Source organism: Stigmatopora argus, chromosome 10 (genome assembly GCF_051989625.1).
Source record: "Stigmatopora argus isolate UIUO_Sarg chromosome 10, RoL_Sarg_1.0, whole genome shotgun sequence".
In the NCBI taxonomy this organism is placed as follows: Eukaryota; Metazoa; Chordata; class Actinopteri; order Syngnathiformes; family Syngnathidae; genus Stigmatopora; species Stigmatopora argus.
The window spans coordinates 15,186,245-15,207,358 of record NC_135396.1 but is presented as its reverse complement, the minus strand read 5'-3'; the positions used below and the strand labels follow the sequence as shown (position 1 = coordinate 15,207,358).

The 21,114-nt window shown below is 39.3% G+C and overlaps 1 protein-coding gene across 6 annotated transcripts in view; it reads right to left on the bottom strand.

The window, feature by feature from the left end:
- Window positions 1-17,311, bottom strand: part of LOC144084055 (uncharacterized) — a 31,557-nt gene extending 14,246 nt beyond the window's left edge. The window contains exons 1-19 of one of the 6 annotated variants that reach the window (XM_077612334.1): window positions 17,296-17,311; window positions 14,837-14,883; window positions 14,595-14,659; window positions 14,394-14,479; window positions 14,234-14,307; window positions 13,574-13,662; window positions 13,297-13,371; window positions 13,109-13,202; window positions 12,835-12,967; window positions 11,115-11,254; window positions 8,904-9,015; window positions 5,843-5,960; window positions 4,844-4,984; window positions 3,798-3,911; window positions 1,212-1,421; window positions 925-1,134; window positions 584-750; window positions 392-520; window positions 162-291 (exon numbers count right to left, since the gene is read on the bottom strand). In XM_077612334.1, the coding sequence (XP_077468460.1) occupies window positions 162-291; window positions 392-520; window positions 584-750; window positions 925-1,134; window positions 1,212-1,421; window positions 3,798-3,911; window positions 4,844-4,984; window positions 5,843-5,960; window positions 8,904-9,015; window positions 11,115-11,254; window positions 12,835-12,967; window positions 13,109-13,202; window positions 13,297-13,371; window positions 13,574-13,662; window positions 14,234-14,307; window positions 14,394-14,479; window positions 14,595-14,636 (2,064 nt within the window). In that variant the 5' untranslated portion in view covers window positions 14,637-14,659; window positions 14,837-14,883; window positions 17,296-17,311. Of the gene's footprint in view, window positions 1-161; window positions 292-391; window positions 521-583; window positions 751-924; window positions 1,135-1,211; window positions 1,422-3,797; window positions 3,912-4,843; window positions 4,985-5,842; window positions 5,961-8,903; window positions 9,016-11,114; window positions 11,255-12,834; window positions 12,968-13,108; window positions 13,203-13,296; window positions 13,372-13,573; window positions 13,663-14,233; window positions 14,308-14,393; window positions 14,480-14,594; window positions 14,660-14,783; window positions 14,988-17,295 lie in introns of those variants that run through there. The other 5 variants (XM_077612335.1, XM_077612336.1, XM_077612337.1 and 2 more) reach the window with 5 other exon arrangements.
- Window positions 17,312-21,114: the final 3,803 nt, after the last annotated feature.

Below are 21,114 nucleotides of genomic sequence, written 5' to 3'. Positions count from 1 at the left end.
GCCGCAAAGTGGTGAAGGATGACAATAACTACCAACCTCTGCTCTCGACGCTAGTCAAAGATTGAATGCAAAGATTCAACAAAAAATCCTTAAATTAAACTATTTGAGATCCATCCATCTATGAGATGAGCTGCCAACCTCCATCAACCTCTATCTATTACCTTTGTCAGGGTTACGTTGTTAACCGGTGTAGTCCTCCGTCTTTTGACTGACGATGATGGGTTTACAAAGGCACAACCCATTTCTGTTTTGTTTTCGGCATTTCTTCTAGACAGAAAATGTACATAAAGACTTTGTGTATGTTTAGCAGTTATATGAGGATACATTTTTCTTTTTTACAAATGGATAATACTGACATTACATGTAATGCTAAAATATTATTCATATTCACCTGTGTCTTGTACTAATTGGTGTAAAGTAAAGAGTTTCAAGTGACTCTTTCAGAGCAGAACGCTTTGCTGCCAGTCTCTCGGAACTACGAATAAGCGGGGTGCTCGATTCATCAGGTGCCGAAAGATTCCTGCAGAATTAAGAGACAAATGTCACACTATTCAAACTAATGTTCAGTTGCATTTCTGTTTACATTAGAAACCTTGTGTTGTTCACAGAGTCTTCGAGGGAGCTTGGGTCCAAACTATCCGAGTTCACGCTTCTTTTAGGCTCAATCTTAGTGTGACACAACTCAGACACACCTCCTTCATGGCCAGGGATTCGGTTTTGTGCCTGCAAGTTTAGGTCAGCATAGGCCACCTTGCACATAAACAGGACAAAAAAGGTTAACATTGGAACATGCAGAAATGTTTCTGAGAGATTCACATTCAAAAGTGACATAATACTACATGTCACTCCACCCCAAAGAAGAGGCCTGTAACGAACAAAATTACTGACTAAAAATGAGACCGAACAATTAAAAACAACAAATACCTGTGCCTCCAGCCGGGCCAAGACGCTCAACATGTTTTTCTCCTTGCTTTGAGCTTTTTCCAATTCCATCTGAAGAAGTTTGTTCTCCATACTGGTAGCCTTGACTTCCAGCTCTCTAACTTCAAGGGAGTGTTTGAGCTTCGCTACCTCCTCTTGGCTATCATGGAGAAGCTGTTTCTTGTCATAGTAGTGACTCACTGCCTTTTCAAACTACAAAATGTTTTTTAGCATTGTAGTAATTGATGAGAAATCGAAATGAATTCCCGAAGACCTGAACTTACACCTACCTGTGCTTTGTAGTGTTGCACAGCTTCACTTTTAGCAAAGAGCTGCTCCTGCAATTCAATCTTTAACCTCTTACTCGCCTGTTCTTGTTCCTTTTCTTTCAAGAGTGTAGCTTTTTTTGCCTGCTCATTGGCCGCTGCCTTTGATAGGCAGCCAACTGCTTTGTCAAGCTGGAACTTTAATTGAACAATTTCGCACTGTAGGTTTTCTCTCTGGCAATAGAAAAAGATGGCATGCCAAAAGAGGTAAGCAAACAGTAGTTTATTACAAAACAATGCATTGAAATTACAGTCCTATATTAAATAATTTGCCACAATGGACAACAATTAACTTTCAATCCATTAGAACTGTAAGAACTGGCGGTGAATGATAATGCCTCCAAGTATTGATCGACCGATACCGATTATTAGGAGTTAGAGGAGGCCGATAACCGATATTCATTTGCATTAAAAGTGTAAAAAATATATAAATGATGCAAGCCCTGAACTATAATAAATCATACACATCCACACAGATACAAACACATTTCAAAATGATCTATTCAACCCCTATATTTATCAAGAAGTATACTCTGATCCCTCACTTCGCAGCTTCAACTTTCGCGGATTCACTGCATCGCATTTTTTTTCTGAAAAAAAAAGTTCATAAAAATGTGAAAATCCACGCTGAAACTCACAAGTGGAAACCACTACCCTTTCTTCCGCTTGCCACTAGGAAAATGGCGGAAGACCGAAGAAGGTCTAAGTAACTCAACTGAGGGAAAAAATTGCGGGCAGCGGCCGTCATTTTTATCCGAAAATTGAGCTTTTGAGCGGTCGGGAGCCCTGTGAGGGTGGATTTTTATCATAAATACGAGCCCTGTGCGATTTTATGCCACGGCGTTTATTTGAAAATAAAACTTGCTCAACGAATTGGACGGCAGAGATCTCCAGCAAAGGAGGATTTTTTTGGGAGAAATGCGAACTCTGGGCATCGTTATGCCGTGGCATTTATTTGAAAATAAAACTTGCTCATTGAATTGTAGGGCATAGAGCACCAGCGAAGGGAGATTTTTTATTTATTTATTTTTTTTAAAGAAATGCGAGCCCCAGGCGACATTACGGCCGTTATGTCCGAAAACGGAGTACTTTGGCCGGCGAGAATGGCGGGACGTCGAGGCGGCGCAATGCGGCAGTTGAGATTTCATTTAAGTCTGGGAAGTAGGCTGACGTCATTGCACGAAAATAGACCTCCCTGGACAACTAATTGGCGGTTGGACGGTGCGGAGGAGTGAAGTGAAAGTTTAATTTCTCGGCCGGAGGTCCGGTGGCACATGCCGGCCACTTCGGCCAGCGATCTGGGAGTGCATGCCGGCGACGAGCAAGGTCTGCCCCGCAACCTGGCTTCGGCCGGAACAGGCAGCAACAAGTATTTTTGGAAGCGGATGCCTTCCCGGACATTTTTATTCAAAAATTAACTGAATGTGCAACTCATCATCATCATGTCTGGGAATGCTGCTGCCTGGCTTCATGGTGAAACCAGCTTTAATCAACAAGTTCGACCATCCTCATGCTTTAAAAAACAAGAACAAATGTTTGCAAAAACACTTTCAGATCATTTAAAAACATGATAATAACAATTAAATTGTCCTATGTTATTTTGTTTATTTACATTTTATATAGATTTTGCACGAATCGCATTCACTCCTGATGAAAACATAAAACTCTGGAAATGGGACAAGGGTACTCCTGAAATAGAATCGACGGAGGTTGGCATTTCTGCAAATGGATTGGATGTTTAATGGCGACCATGGCAGCAAAAGACTTCATTTGTTGTGATTCAAGTCCCTTGTTCTGTCACTTCTTTTACATTACGTGTTTTCATATTGGCAGAGAGAACATCTGGAGTGTGAAATTGCTAACTTGAAGGAGCTTGACAGCACTGTTTGCTGCTTGAAAAAGACTGAAACAAATGAGGAAAAAAACCAACAACTTTCGGTTTATGAGCAAGAAATCAAGAAACAGAAAAATCTCCTGGAGCAAAAAAACTTTAACATTGAAGACATTGTTCTTGTCAATGACAACACTATTAAAGACCTGCAGAAGGAATTGTCAAAGCAGGGGGCAGCCCTTCAGAAAAGGATTGATCAGCTCGAGCAAACGGAGCAGCAGAAAGATGACCAGATTAGCGAGCTACAGGTGAAACAGGTCTCTGGAAGAATAGGTGGACACTCTGCTTCAAGAGAAAGAGACACTTGTTCATACAAACCAGTCCAATGAGCAAGAGAAATTGGCTTTACTTACCCGGGAAGAGGTGCTCAAAAAGAGGTTGGATTATTGAAGCTGGCACAATCTACACTCTTGAAATATAAGGAAAAAAATTAGGAGAGAGAGAAGCTAAGCAAAGAAGTGCAAGAGCTACTTTGCACACTGTTTTCAAGTTTACTCTTCAAGTGAACTATTTCACATTCCAGCTCGTCTCTGACAATATGAAAACACACAATGAATCATACCAAACAGGCATGAAGTTTTATCACAAAAGTATTTTATAACTTACATAATGTATGTTATTATCGTGAATATGATTAATATCATGATACAATACTTTACCTCAATTACTGGTCCCATGTTTTCTCCTACATCTTCCTTTCTGGCTGCTTTGAGGTCATCTTCTAAACATGAAATTTTCCCCTGTAGGATCTGAACTTGTTCGGTCAGAACATCCTGTTATTGTGGGGAAAAAATACTATGTATTGCACACAAATTAGAAGTGACATGCACAAAACTGCAAGGTGACAGGGATGAAACGCCATAACGCAAGACAATGTGGCCGATAATTCAATGATGTTAAGGCAATTTTAAGGGTACAGCTTATACACGGAGGCGGCTAATGTGAGAATTACGGTAGGTCAATTTTTACTGTTAAAGCTGAAATTCAAAACAACAATGTTTAGAATACAAAAGAAAAATATCAAACATTGGGGGAAAAAACTAAGATCCTGTATTTACCAATGTTGCTGCGAGCAAGATGAAGAGTTAGGGCTTCAATGGTTTATTTTTTTAAAAAAAGCAAGAATCATGACCACTGTAGATCGGAGCCAATTAAAGCAATTTACCAACACCTCTATCACTCCCTCACTCACGCCAGTCCGACACATGCGGGGTTTAAGGACAGCCCAGAAAATCCAGCGTTCAACACATAAATGTTGCAACATGATGCATGAATGCAAATCGATTCGTTACATTGCTGTCCTTATTTTTAGATTACGTGAACCAGAAGTTGTTTGACAAAACTAAACACTATCTATGGGTAGAACTGGGGAGTTTTAACTTTCTGAACGCAGAATATTTTTACCGATGTGCGTTGGTATCTTTCTTTACATGTTAAGCTACAGTTCCATGGTAATGCTATTCTTTTTGGGGCCCCTACAAACTCATCCTTTTTTTGCTATAATGTTGGAAAAAGAAGAGCGAGAAATGAAAAGATACTAGTGGCGCACAGACAAGCACTTAGCAGGAACTATGGTGCAGATGATTTAATGGCAAATGAGGGACGGTCGTCGTTGATTGTGGACATTGTATCCCGAAGATTCCCTGTAGACTGCAAATGCATGAACATTTGGAGCCGATAATTACATTTTGTTAGAGACCCATACCTTGTGAAAAGTGGCTTGATTTAGTTCAGAGTTCAAGTAGTTGATCTTGGTTCGCCACTCTTCTTGACAAGAGGCTAGGGTTTCCTTCAGCCTGCTAACCTCAGTTTGAGACGTGGACAGCTGAGCATAAGCTGCACGCACCTGAGAAAATTCATCACATGGTGACTTAATAGAAATTACTAAACAAATTATAAAATAATGAAATAAAAGGATATCAAAAACATGTATTTTTATTTTTTAATGGAAATCCTAAAAGTAGATTGTTTATCATCTATACTACTACCTATTTCTTCCACGAGATCTATTACTGGCAGAGATGCAAATCTTTCCTCTGAAACCGTATTGTTTTTTTGCTGAAAAGGATGTTTATCAATGAAGATTATCAAGTGTGTGAAAATAGTTTTTATAAAATTACTGTGGGAGTAATTATTTTCTTCTGGAATTATTTGTTTTTCGACACATCTAAAATCGGAACTTTGGCCATTTTAATTTTTGGATGGTAAATTGTCAGTTTTGACAGATAGTTACAAATATAAGTTAGTGTGTGCTATTACATTTTTACTGTGGTTTAATTCCACAGTGATGTTGAAACAGTCAGTGGACTTCATTGATTTTTTTTCTATAATTCCACACAAGAACGATGATTTTTAAAATACCTTTATTTCCTATTTATTCATTGGTTCAGGATGTAGTTTCATATTCTCCATATTTTTAGTGTATCATTGCTATTATGTTCATGGTAGGGGAATATTCTCTTGTTCTTATAACATGAGAGTGTATTTTTCTATATTTCATTGGATACTTCAGCATCTTTAGTAATATTTGTGTCCTGCTTGTTTAAGCCATGGCATTGCATTTTTAAGAACAGTTCTTCATGAGTCCCTCGCTATATAATATGTATAAAAACAAAAAGAAAATGGCAAAACCTTTTGTCAATAGGGAAAAACTAATGAGGAATCATATAATTTCATAATGTTTCATTCTAAAGTAGAATAATACCTGTGAAGAAAGGACACCCTTCTCCTCTTCAAGTTCATCCACTTTTCGCTCCGCCAATGAAGAATTCCTTTTGAAATCTTTATATTCTTTAAGGATCTCGTGGAGACGTAGTTTCAAACTAAAAGAAAGCAACAAAAGATGACCGAGTGGAAAACAAATGATGTACTGGATAAGGGAAAACCTATATTTGTGAAAATTGTAAGGGTTTACAACATTGGGCCTATATTTGAGACCACTATACTGAAAACTGTAGGTTTGCGTTGTGTCAAAGTCGCCACTCGTGTTGTCAACACATCCAAGCTTTCCACCAACACACCCACTTACAGCTAATCATCGAAGAGGTCATCCAAATTAGATAGACCGTATTTACTCGTATAAACCACATTTGTCGGACAAAAAAAAAAAAAGACTGAATCGAGGGTATGACTTATACGCGCATAAAAAGACAACATGCAATAAACTGCAAGGTGACAAAGATGAAACGCCATAACGCAAGACAATGGGGCCAATACGGTCATTAATTTCAAAATAGTGAAAGGATAAAACGCTAAAGAAAACTGATTTTGATGTCTATGAATGAAGTTCAAGAAAAAAAATAAACTGTGTCTTGCATGAAACGTAAAAAACTACTTGAGCCTGTCATTGCTCGCCCAGGGCGTCGTCATCTTACCTAGTTAAACGTGCTCTGACTGGCCAGACGCGAGTACCCTTGGTAAATGTGTTCGTAGCGTTTACATGTCAGCAAATCCCAATAGTTAAGGCTGATCGAAGGTTGACCGTTAAAATATCAGCCTTGATACATGCGTAATGTGTATTTAATGCTATTATTGAACCCAGAGACTTGGTGAACACTATAAAGCTACGGACACACTTCCTGGTTGTACTGCTCACGTGACTTCCTTTGTGAAAGAATATAATTGTACATTTGTGATTATGAAAAACCTAATTCTGCTTTGATTGTTTTGTTTTTATTTCATGTTCGAAAGCGACAACTATTGCAGTAATATGAACCATCGATAGAAAAAAAAAATCTAAATTTTCGACATTAGAAGCAATTTGGCCGCCAAAATATTTTAAACATCTGGCAAGAAAATAATCATTTCTGTCATTAAAAAGCATCAGGTTCTCATCAAGATAGACTTATTTCTTTTTACAAATTGAATAATTTGATATTTTGCATTTACGAAGACAGGCATATTAACTTTCTTATGATATTGACCCTAATAATGTGCTTTTGATTCATACTGCATCTCAGAGATAAAACGTGCGATGATTTTTCTGAAGATTTTCCTTTCAAAATAACACATTTGTACTCCCAATTTAAACCATGAATATGGAGGTGAAAATTGGGAATCAGGGTGCAGCATATATGCAAAAAATTGTAAAATTCAACAATTTTAGGGGTGTTGCTTATATGAGAGTAAATACAGTAGTAAACTGCATGTGAATGAGAAAATGCATGTCTGCAGATGAGCAGAATAGAAAGACAAAATAAAGTTGCTTGAAAAATGATATCTGATGACTGAACTTGTCATGCAAATCTGTTAAAATGGTTTAAAAAAGTGCCATTTCAATATGTATGCCATAGTTGCCCAGAACTGAATTGTGTGCACGCACGCACGCACACACCCACACACACACACACATACATACTTATATATATATACACATATACAGTGGTACCTCGACATAAGAGTGGCCCGACATATGAGCAATTCGAGATACGAGTAAAACTTCAGGCAAATATTTATCTTGAGATACGAGTAAAACTTCGGGCAAATATTTATCTTGAGATACGAGTAAAACTTCGGGCAAATATTTATCTTGAGATACGAGTAAAACTTCGGGCAAATATTTATCTTGAGATAAGAGTAAAACTTCGGGCAAATATTTATCTTGAGATACGAGTAAAACTTCGGGCAAATATTTATCTTGAGATACGAGTAAAACTTCGGGCAAATATTTATCTTGAGATACGAGTAAAACTTCGGGCAAATATTTATCTTGAGATACGAGTAAAACTTCGGGCAAATATTTATCTTGAGATACGAGTAAAACTTCGGGCAAATATTTATCTTGAGATAAGAGTAAAACTTCGGGCAAATATTTATCTTGAGATAAGAGTAAAACTTCGGGCAAATATTTATCTTGAGATACGAGACAAATTTTGATATACGAGCAGACAGCGGACGCAAGATGCTGCTCATAAGAACATCATGGGCACGGTCTCTCTCCCCGCAACTCCCTCTTGTAATGTCTCTGGTCCCAACTCCCTCTTTGTAATGTCTCAGCAAGCACTGGGTGGAGCGTTGCATTTTTTCAGTGTTATTTTTTCTCCATTAGTCAGTGCGAATGGCGTATATACTACTTCTCGTTGGCAAGTGGTCGTGCGTTATCCTATTATGAGGACATTTCTGTGCATAATTCTGGGAATATTTTGAAGGGAATACAAACAACCCTTGATATTGACTGAAAGTCAGTGTGGAGGCAGGGCAAAAAGGGCCAACCCGTGAGAAGAAAGGTATCAAAATTGTGTCAAACAAAATTAGAATTAAGTTTAGTGTTGGGTTTGACTAAACTTATTTTTGAGTGTGTGCATAGTAATCCAAGTTCATTTAAATTTGTTTATGTTATGAAACGAGTGTGTTGCCGTGTAAAAAGCACCCCCCCCCCTCTCTGTCCGTCTCTCTCTCCCCCCTTCAATATCCGTATAATTAGTACTATTAAACACATTTTAGTAATATTAAACCACGAGTTACGTGTTACTCTGTTAATAGATGGCGAATTAGAACAAATAAAATATTTTTTCCAATCCAATATCCGTTTTTTGGTGTTTTTTCAGTGGGTTGGAAAGAATTAATTTGTTTTTAGTTCATTTCAATGGGAAACGTTCGTTTGAGTTACGAGAAAATTCGACATACGAGCTCAGTCCCGGAACGAATTAAGCTCGTATCTCGAGGTACCACTGTATGTATGCGTGTATGCGTGCGTGCATGTGTATCTCATTCATGTAGATATCTGTACTGCATTTATAACGATATATTAAGAGGAAAGCTCTTACGAGTCAATCTGGCTCTCGAGTTCATCGATTTTTGCCTTGGTGTTCTGCTCTTGATTGTTCTGATCCACTTTCGTCTTTTCCAGATTGTACTCCAACCGGTTAATATGAGATTCTGGAAAAAATGTAAAAATAACAAAACATGAATGCAAAATAAATGTAAGATTATAAAAGTGTACTCATTTATCCACTTTTTCCTCACTCGCCTTGCCAACCTTAGATTTGTGTATAGAGTGGAGCATATGTTAGTTTGAGAATCACAAATGATCCAAGATGCAATTAGTAGTGATGTCCATATCCAATAGTCGGTATCTTTTTCGGCGTCCGATATCGGATGCAATCGAGTAGCCGCATGTGTTTTTAGTAGCATCATGCTTGTTGGCTCAAGATCGTAATAAAGCATTGTGAAAAAGTTGTAAATGGCTTTTTCTTGAGGGGCAACGGTCACTTCAATACAAAACATATGATTTGTCATTTACATTTTTACTGATCTGAATAGGTGGGTAGCAGATCATCAAATTTTATCTTGGAAAAAAAATCTAATCGGAATTTTAAAAAAAAATTAAAAAATCTGCATTGAGACATCCCGAGCAATTTAATCTTCAGATGCACTCCAAAGCCCAAGTACCGTATTTTCACGACTATATGGCGCACTAAAGTCTTACATTTTCTCCAAAATAGACAGGGCGCCTTATAATGCAGAGCGCCGTGTGTAAGCTCTAAAGCAGGGGTGTCAAACCAGGCCTCAAAGGGCCGCAGTGGGTGCAGGTTTTCATTCCAACTCAACAAGAGGATACCTTTTACAAGTGTAATGAGTTAAAGTCAGGTGCTACTTATTTTAGAAGACACCTGATTGGTTAAAATGTCGGCACTGGATCGGTTGGAACAAAGACCAGGACCCACTGCGGCCCTCGGTGGAATCGGTTTGACACGTGCTCTAAAGCCTGACTGAGATCACTTCTTGCCGACACGCTTCTTATATAGAGAGAAGGCAGACGTGGGTGGGGTGTGACGCTAAAGGCACGCCCCTACAAGGTACCCGTATAAAGTGTGGGCATGTGTTTTTGCCAAACAATTTCGGTTTGGTTTCAAAAGCCCCCCGAAAATGAATATAATACAAATAGACACGCTTACAAAGCTCAGTTCAAACTTCAAGCCATCAATTATGCAGGGGAACATGGGAATAGAGCAGCCGCGAGGGAATTTTAGATCAACGAATCCATGGTTAGCAAATGGAGAAAGCAGGAGAACGAGCTTCGCCAAGTCAAGAAGAAGAAGCCGAGTTGATTTGCGCATGCCCATCTCGCAGCAGCGGTGAAAAACCAAGTCACGAAAATGAACTCTGAGCTTGCCGTCATTCCCGGAGGCTTAACTAAAGCGCCGGGCTAGTTACTCCACTATTTGCGAATGGATTGTGGCCGCTTGGACGAACATGTCTGCTTGCACTGTTGTTCGAGCTTTTGCCAAAGCATTAGCATAATTGATGGCTTGAAGTTTGAACTGAGCTTCATAAGCGTGTCTATTTGTATTATATTCATTTTCGGGGGGCCTTAGAAGCTTTACAAAGAGGAGGCAGCGCCGGGCTAGTTACGCCACTGTTTTCGAATGGATTGTGGCCGCTTGGACTAGCGTGTCTGCTTGCACTGTTGTTCAAGCTTTTGCCAAAGCCGGCATCATTTCTGTGGAGCCACATGACAATGACAGTGACTGACAACGAAGAGAGGGAACCCAGCATTTTTGATGAATCATTTGGACAACTGTTCAATTCGGACACAGAAAATGAGGACTTTGATGGATTTGTGGGTGATGATTGATCAAAAAAACATGAGTACATTGTAAAATGGCTAAATAAAGTACAACCGAACTCAGTTTTGTTTCCGTTGCCTTTTTAAAAACGTGTTTTTAGCGCGTGTCCGTATGTTTAGGCTGGTGTATTTTTGCCATGCCTGGCTGCACTTTTAAATGCGGTGCGTCTTGTGTGTGTCAAATACAGAAATAGCACTCGTTACTGACACTGCGCCTTTAAATGCAGTGCGCCATATAGTCGTGAAAATACGGTACCCGTTTAAAATTGGAGAACTAGATCACAGAACTAACCATGGAGCCACTAATACATAGCTTTAGAGGACTTGCCGACAACAGGGGATTTTTTTTTAAATAAATCAACATTTGGACACTACATTGATCACTCATTAGTGTTGTAAAATTAAACACCTTTTGATGTAATGACACTAATCTTTCCGGCGAGTTCCCTCTCAAGGCCATCCCTATATTGTCTTTCTTGGATGATCTGCCTCTGAAGCTTCCGTAACTGGAATTTTGGGGTGTTCATTAAATCCTGAAGAGGGGATTTGCTGTGGTAATAAAAAAAATAAAAGCAAAATGAATAGTTAACACATCTTAAATCAACACCGGGTTCAGTACGCAGAGAATCGAGCATTTAATATTTTAAGTAGAACTCGGCTCATAAAATGATAACGATAATTATAAAATATTTTTTGTCAACAATAATAAAAACTACTTTTGATAAAATTCGATAAGTTTAAACTGCAATTAAACCACCCGAACACCACAAAGAACAAGGGTGCTGATGCATTATTTTATTTCGGATTGAAAAACATTTTTGGTTTGAAGGGAAATTTTTGCAGGTTTTATTATTCATTTCTTTTCATAGTGTAAGGAGGGAGTTTGCTTATCTTTAGTGCACAACAGAACAACAAAAATACTTTTTAAAAATCATCATATTTTATATTCTCTTTTCTTATAAAGGAAGGTAATGTAGTTAGTTTCATAATTGAATAACGAGGAAAGTAAATTTACTAATTCACAGACGTGTGAGGCTTCAAATATGAAATAGAAAAGATGTGATATATATTGATAGACTGACAATTTTTTTCTATCACGGTAACAATTTTCGTTATAGCGCCCAGTGTTACACTCTTGATCTGTTTATATTGGATTTCTTTTGGTGTTTAATCCCAATTAATGAAATTAGTACCGCTCTGGTAATTTTACAGATCTTATAAAGTTATTTCTCTAAGAGAAAGACACCATCTTAAGATGCTTGCTTTTTATCATTAAAATAGACTACTATTAGATACTTCCTTCATATTTATTATGCAATTTATAAAACATTCAAATGTATTCTCATTTATTTTTTTTAAAAAAAGGAAGGAAACACTGCATACGGCAGGGGTAGGGAACCTATGGCTCGGGAGCCACATGTGGCTCTTTTGATGGGTGCATCTGGCTCTTTGCTAACCTGTGAGCTAAAATATGGAAATTGCTGGTGACCGAACTGAGATATTACATCTAGAAATGCTTTAATCTTCTTTTTTTGCAGTAGACTCTTCTGGAATGCATCCTCTCATTGATTAGCAAAGGCATAAGAATCTTTTAAAAAATATTCATTTTTTTCCACTTTAAAAGTGGTGAAATTACAAAAAAAATTGAAAAGGAACTCGTTTACATGTATGTATTTTGACTTTTAAATTCGTAGTATGGCTCACAAGGAATAACATTGGAAAATATGAATTGTTTGTGGCTCTCTTCGTCAAAAAGGTTCCCGACCCCTGGCATACGGTGTCAACCTTGGTCCCTACCACCTGGATATAGTGGGTGGGCCACTCTAATGATAACAACTAATTTTCATTTCCTTAATTCGGTTATATTTTTACTGTTAGTGATCAATTTACATTTTTTTTTTTACACATTATCATACAATAAATAGAACTAAAGAAGCACTTCTCAAATAGTGGGGCAGGCAACCCTCGGAAGGCACAGAGCGATGCCAGGGAGCTTAAGACTAGAGAAACATACTTTTTGCCGGACTAGAAATAAGTTTAGTAATTGCACATTCACTTGGTCGATAGTAGTGGAGCGCACAGACAATAATCGATAAAAACCTATCTAAAGTAATAATGGTCAATAATACCTGACAGAAGATGACGCAACAGTATGGATATTGAGAAACGTGACTTTCGGCGTGAGATGGAACACTGGGGAGTCTTCTTCAGAGAGTGAAGAGACAGCTGCCCGGTCCAATGTTTCATGGTCCACAGATAAATCTTAATATATGAAGATAAACATTTATACCAGAAAAAAAAACGCAACCCAAAAAAGGGTACATGTTCTTAAATGCACATTAAAAATGAGTATATTTTGTGTAAATGAAACACCAATCAAGGGAAAGATGATCTGAGACTCACGTCGCTTAGCCAAGTAGGTGTCAAGCCCACTTTTCAGGTAGACACAGCCAAAACTCTCCAGTATAAAAGAGCCGGTCAGATTGGCAATCTCCCTCTGACAAGCATGTATGAATTATTACAGGAATTACAACAATGGCCAAGAAGGCCTGGGGATTTTTTTTAAATCAAAAACTTTGATGCCTGCTCACCTCTACTTCACATTCCAAGGTTTTAAGGGTGGATCGTTCATTCATCATGTCATGATAAACTAGCAATAAAAGCAACTGGGAAGAAAAAGAAAAGGTGGGAATTTACCACGATCATATGTGTAACAATCTACAAACTGTTCTGCAAAAGAAGCATTGTTACAGAAGAATGTTAAAACAAACATGCCTCAATAACCAACATTTTTTAAAAGTACAACAGATAAAGCAGTGATTTCATGTTACACTTAAGGAGTTACAAAGGAACTTTAAATTCCCGTACCTTTGCAATTTCCACACTCAGGTTGATTCCATTCTTTATGTTCTCCCAGGATAATGATGCATCATTGGTTGGACTAAATCTGCAATCCTCTGATGGTCAAACAAATTAAGTAATGTTTTCAGAAATGCCATTCATAATTTAATATATTTAAAAAAAGTGCGTAGTCAAGATTGTGAAAATTGCCCCACCCGTCGTGTGGCTTGGTTTCTATATATCTATTTATGTCTCAAATGCCTGTATCTTTCCTGTATCTGCATTTTCACCCTCTCGCTGCTGTGACAATGAAATTTCCCGAATATGGGATGAATAAAATTATCCAATCCAATCGTTAATATAGGTGACATAGTTTGAAATTATAAGATTTTCAGATGGTGGTGTCCCTTGAGATTTTTTCAATGCAAAAAGTGTGCCACAGCCCCAAAAAGGTAGGCCATATGTACCCATCAGTAGAGCCCAATATGGCTCCCGGGCCATAGGGTTCCTACCCCTGGTCTAACTATAGGACAACACACCTTTCACAAAAGACTAGCCAATCAAGGCTTGAGCAACACCCAAAGTACAGTGACACAGCTGTTAAACTCACTAAAACTAAAAAGTTGTTTTTATTTTGTTTAAAAAATCTACTACATAATAAAACCAAAACATATGTCAGAAACTCACTCTGTACAAATTCAGCAATCAATTCAAAACGTTCCTCAGTTGTTTTAATTGAAGTAGTGAAGGGTTCATTTTTTCTGAAATTAAACAGATGGCAAACAAGAGTGAATAACCGACGCCATGATTTCAAAAACAAATTGTTTTAAAGTGCAAATGTACTCACATCCTGGAAATAACTCGAAGAATGATGTCTCCATCTTTTAAATCTTTAATGTTAATTTTTCGGTCGGTCAATATGATACTATTGACCTGGAAGCACAACGTGTAAATGTCAAAACCTTGAGTTTGCGTAAATCTAAATATTGTCTTGCACGACCGAGGTTAGCACGAAGCTTTTAGGTCGATAGTTGGACGTGAAACGTACCCAGGTCACGAGAGCCTTAACACCCAGATTAACCGGAGACATCTTGAAAGACCCGTTCTCTCAACCTTGTAAGGGAGAAAAAGACACAATAAAAGATAAATGAGACAAAAGAATAACCAGGAAAACCCTGCTTCTTGAATGGTCTCTGTCATGCTAGCAAAATTATACATAGTCGTTCAGTATGACTACCTCAATTTCGGTAACTTGTCAACGTTGCCCAATTGTTGTTAATGGCGGCTTACCCCAAGAGTTGAAAAAAATATCCAGTTAGTCCAATGAATGTTGGTCCCTGTAAAAAAAATGCGATTGGTCGCTTTAGCTATCACAATATTGAGAGTTCAGCAGTGCCTAAACAACTCGTCGTCTAAATTCAAAACTGGCTAATATGAATAAACCAACCAATGAGATTTCGCCGACGGACGCAAATCAAAGTAAACGTCTAAGATTGGATGAAAGGCTGGAAATACTACATTTAGAACTAGATGTGTAATGTTTGCTGTCATCCAACAGAAACGGCAGTTTTCTCATATCCATCGTTTTGTCAGTACTTTGAAATAACTGTGAATTGAAAAAAAATCACCATTTATATAGTCAATATGGTCCTCAATTTATTAAGCGAGCTGAAGTCGAGAAAATATCACCTCAAGTTAACTGCTAAAAGCAATTACTGGTGAAGTCTACTGCTTTAATATGGCTGCTGAACACGAACGCCACCGACTTAGATTTTAGGTTTGTGGTGGCATAGAATTACACTGCAACATTTTGGGTAATTTCTAAATTGTTGGTGACCTCAGTTAGCTATACACTATACTTGTTTAAAAATCAGAGCACCTCTGTCTTATGTCAGATGTCAAATTCCTCATTACACTCTGTTCTTTTGTTTCTTTTTCCATCTATTGGACTAAAAAATGTGTACGTAATTGTCTGTTTGGGGCTGGGTGGCCTCTACTTCAATGGTTTCTAAAATTTCTCCAACTTTGGTCTCTTCCCATATGTATTGTGCTTGTTTATGATCATTCCAGTTGATGTTCAGCATTATTTTTCGTGCACTTTGTAGATGTGCAACTTCATCATGTGGCCTTCAGCATAGCCCAAGTACAGTATACAGAGTGCTTAATGGGGTGGGTTTCTATGGGAGAGCAGTGCATTGCAAAGCGCCAGATGCAGTGGTGTAAAGCACGCTGCCACTAAACTAAAGAGTAGTAGAAATCCTTTCTCTGGAGTAATGAATCACACTTTTCTATTTGGCAATCTGATGGATGAGTTGATACATTTCAGACTGCATTGTGCCAAGTGTGAAATTTGGTGGAAGAAGAATTCTGGTTCGGCTTTTTTTCCAGGAATTTTGCATGGCCTCTTAGCTCCAGTGAAAGGAAGGTTAAATGCTTAAGTCAACCAATATATTTTGTAAAATTCCTTGCACTGAACATAGGAACATTTGGAGTGGGCCCCTTCCTCTTCCAACATGACTGTGCACCTGTGCGCAGAATAAGGTCCATAAAGACATGTATGACAGATTGTGATCTGGATGAACTTGATTGGGTTGCACACAGTCCTGACCTGATCCTTATAGGACAGCGGTCCCCAACCTTTTTCTCACTGCGGACCGGTAAAGCTATTTCTATTTTCTCACGAACCGGCTAATGGGGAGGACGACAACTGGACAAAATTGTGTGGGGGTGGGGTCGGTGCACGATTTTTTTAAAAATCATAACCTTCCGAAACCGAAAGATTTATAGGAAAATAATAGTTTTTAAGATTTCTCCAAAATCACCCCAACAAATACATGCACACACACCCACACACATGTTTTTTTTTATAGAAGCTTGAGCAAATAGAGTTGAAATCCAAACCAGTCAATAGTGTGATCTCATTATTGGAATAACAATTGGTCTTGCGCAATGTTTTGTAATCACGCTGTAATAGCAAATACATTGCCTTAGAATCATAGCAGACATCTCAGTAAATCACCCCCTCCATGTCTGGCCTTCTACAATTATTCCCTCCTTCCCCAACTCCCCTGCCTGGGCAACTTCTTTGACCCCTTGTATCCAGCCTCTTAATGTCTCATCTCATTTTCTGAACCGCTTTATTGTCATTAGGGTTTCAGGGGGTGCTGGAGCCTATCCCAGCTGACTCCGGGCCAGAGGCGGGGGGACACCCTGAATCATTGGCCAGCCGATCGCAGGGCACAAGGAGACGGACAACCATGCACACTCACCTAAAGGCAATTTAGAGTGTCCAATCAGGCTACCATGCATGTTTTTGGACAGTGGGAGGAAACCGGAGTACCCAGAGGAAACCCACACACAGAACATGCAAACTCCACACAGGTGGACGTGACCTGGATGTGAACCCAGAACCCCAAAGCTGTCAGGCCGACGAGCTAACCACTCGCTCCACCGGGCCGCCCGCCTCTTGATGTGACAATCGATTATTTGGACAGCTTTCACTGAGAAAGGGTGAAATAAGGAGAAACACAGGAACTACATTGACTTTCAAATGATGCTCCAATTTAAAAAAACTAACAATCAATATATTTGCTCCTTTTTCTCTAGTATTAATCTTCCAATATCCCTTTGTCAAAATTTATCTACAACCCTTTGGCCTCCTTTTCCATTTCATATTTTCCTCCGCATTTAGTTATTCTTCCCATAAATGCATTAAACATTTTTCTCTCAAACCACATTACAGTCCATACCTTTTAGTTCTTTCACCGTTGCTTTCTCCCAGACTCTTTTTACTCCTCCTTCCCAGTCCGTTTTCCTACTAAACACCCCCACCACACATATTCTGTAGCTGTCAGCATTAGGGAGCATGAGCTCGCTTCTATAAAGAAAGGAAGTTGGGTTTATAATGTCTCAGTAAGTCCTCAATTATACCAAATGTACACCCCTTCAATCACACAGCAGCCAAACTGGCACCCCCTTAAAGTACTCTCCCAGCTTCACTCTTGTATGATAACATTTACAGTGTGCAGGCGTGCAGCACCATATCTTCTTCTTAGCTACATGATCAGATCCCATTTACTTTGTGTGCAACCCACATTTTCACCGATCATTGGAACTCTCGAATTGCAGCTGCTGGGTATGCTGTGCTATAGTATATGGAAAAATAGATCTGACTTTGGTTCAAGATAAATTACCCCCTAAAGTCTACAGTCATGGTGGTGGGAACTTTACTAAAGTATGTAGATAGATCCAATTTCAATGAGCCATGATCTGTAAAATGAATCAGAGTAGCTGTTTTAAATCCTAATTTTAAAGATCCCACTGTTGGCAATCAACGGCAGATATTTACCAGAAGTTGAGTAAAGGTGTGTTGAGATGATCGCAGTGCATTTTTGGGTACTGTAAATGTATTCATTCATTTTCTGAACCTCTTCTCCACACAAGGTTCACGGAAGGTGCTGGAGCCTATCCCAGTTAACGACTATGTGCATCAGGCAGGGGGCACACTGAATTGGTGGCCAGCCAATTGCAGGGCACAAGGAGGACAAGCACTTACACTGTCACTGATACCTAGGCGCAATTTAAAGTGTTCAAACTACCAAGCATGTTTTTGCGAGGTGGGAGGAAAACCTACGCAAACCCAGGAAGAACAGGAAAACTCCACACCGGAAGGTCCAAACCTGGGATTGAAACCTCGATCTCAGAAGTTTGAGCCCAACATGCTAACCACTCATCTACCGGGACACCGACAAGAAAAATATGTGCATTTAAAAACTGGAACCACACACAGGAAGTCTTCCACAAGATGGGGAACTTCTGCAGACTGTGACCGAGGTAGAGAATATGCAGAGTCACTCTTCCAAATTTATCCGCACAGTTCTTCAGTAGTCTGGAGCTGAAGACAACAGTAGGGCACCTCGACTCCGTTGCTGGTAAGCGCCACAGCTCTTCCATCTTATCCCACGATGGAATGGTTGGTCAGAAGCGTTGCCTCTTCTCCCGGCACTTTTGTCCAGCTCCGAATCCCCGGCGGCACCGAGGTGTTGCTCCTTCCGCTGCGTATTGTAACAGCTAGTCCCGTGTGTGTGACAGCGTAGGCATGGCTGAATGGTTCCAAAAAAGAAGTAGCCGAAAGAAGCCAGGCTAACAGAACAAGGAAAGTTGTAAATTTCCATTTACATTGATTTGCTTTGTACTTTTTGCTTTTGCTTTGTTGTTGTGCAGCCTTTGCGACTGTACTGTCTAACTTATAACTATGCCTTTTCTTGCTACTGTCACAATAAAATTTCCCGAATACGGGATGAATAAAGTTATCCAATCCAATCCAAAATATATGGGATCTCAGTCGCTCCTAAATGACTACATAAATGCAAGGCAATGCTGCATTAATGACTTTATATGACACTTCAATGTGTTTATGAAAAAATATGTAACCAGACTTTTTATTTCCAAAATATACACAAACTGACATTGCAGTACACTTTCAGACAGATGAAACTGTTAAACGTTGCAAAAAAATCACCACTGAGACAAAAGTACTGGGGGGCACAAACAATGGGAATGCGTTCACCCACGACCTTTCTCGCTCTCTTTCTCCGAGGTCAGAGGTGGGCAATCGGGTCCTCGAGGGCTGGTGAGGGTGCAGGTTTTTGTTCCATTCGATCCAAGACAGACAGTTTAACCAATTAGATTTCTGCTGAAACAAGAAGCACCTGACTGCAATCCACTATGTGTATATCTAACATACCAGATTGGTGGAAAGGTTTCCTCTTATGGGTGTGGAATGAAAACCTGCACCCACTGTGGCCCTTTGTGGAATTGAATTGAATGCTTTTTTTGTCATTGTACAAGTATAATGAGATTTAAAGCTTTCACCACATAGTGGACAAATAACAACAACAAACACAAATAAATAATCATCTCATCTCATTTTCTGAACCGCTTTATCCTCATTAGGGTCGCAGGGGGTGCTGGAGCCAATCCGAGCTATCTCCAGGCCAGTGCACGGGACAACCTGAATCGGTGGCCAGACGATCGCAGGGCACAGGGAGAGGGAGTACCATGCACACTCACACCCATACCTAGGGGCAATTTAGTGTCCAATCAGCCTACCATGCATGTTTTTGGAATGTGGGAGGAATCCGGAGTACCTGGAGGAAACCCACACAGCACCAAGTTGTTGAGAGCGCACCACTCGCTGAGTCTATGGACTCAACAACAAACGCATAGATAATCAATATAATAAATAATGAATAAATAGTAATAGAGGAATAACTGGTCAACATAAAAATAAGTAGTATAAGTAGTAATAATAAGTCTTGATTAGGTCCATGTGCAGAATTCGAGTTGATAGCTCTTGGGAAGATACCAGTGGCGGGCCGTCATATTATATTTTGTCCATCAATACTTATTATTCCAAATAGTCTGTTAGCTTCCTTTCATTGCTTTTCTCCCTGGTTGCACTGCTTCCAGATGTGTGTTTTCATATTGAAGCATTTAACCAATCACATTTCAGCCATTATTTGTTGCCAGATCAGATCTGCCTCAAAGCCTTCACAATCAGTTCTTGCGGGCTCTGCTGCCTTAAACTAGACTGTTGCTTTTAACCAATCAGATTTTGAGTTGGCAACCCCACAATGATTTTTCATAGGCGTTAGCATTTTGCTGGCTGGGACATGTCATTGCTTTCACAAACTATGATTGGCTAGTAGGCGGGCCAAAGCAGTACCCGAGGCAGCCGAGATCGCAAACTCCACCCACCCACAATGGCCGAGAGAAGCAAACAACAAATGGATTCTGTTTGCTCACAAAGCTATTTTCCAGACGGACTTTTCCAGAAAAAAATGGACATCATTAAGAAAGGGCGGTCAACTCCGAAGCTAGCAAGCCTGTTACAGCCGGGAAAATGGTGTGTGCGGCACTTTCAGCGCGCTAACTTAGCTCCACAAGCAAATAGTATATGGTTGTGTTGATTTAAAGCTATTTTCTAAACGGACTATGCCGGAAATATGACAGGACAGGCTCGACTTTCATCATTAGCTTCGATGGCGATAGGAAAGAAGGAAGAAAGAAAGGAGGATGGATATTGTGTAAAAAGGATTTTGCGTGAGTAAAATATGGCTATATTCCTAAATAATATTTCAATTGTGGGCCAAGTTCTGATATCTGAAAAGCTCCAGTGTTTGTATTTAAGCTCCATTGTTTGTATTTAATCACAAAATGCTGCTAGGAAGTGGATTTTACCCCAGTTTAATTTTTGGGGTTTCACCATTGACGTCCATCGCTGTCTTTTCCCGGGAAAAATCACCCCCCTGGCCTGGTTGTAATGTCTCAAAAGCTCCATTATTTGTATTCAATCAATAAATGATGCTAGGAAGTGGATTTTACCTAATTTTAGTGCATTTTTTGTCATTTCACGTATGGACGTATCGACGTTCATCACTGTCTTTTTACCGGGGAAATGTTACTCCAGGCCCGGTTCTGATGTCTAAAAAGCTCCAGTATTTGTATTTAATCAATAAATGCTGTTTTCGGCTGGATTTTACCCCATTTTCGGGCAATGTTTGCCC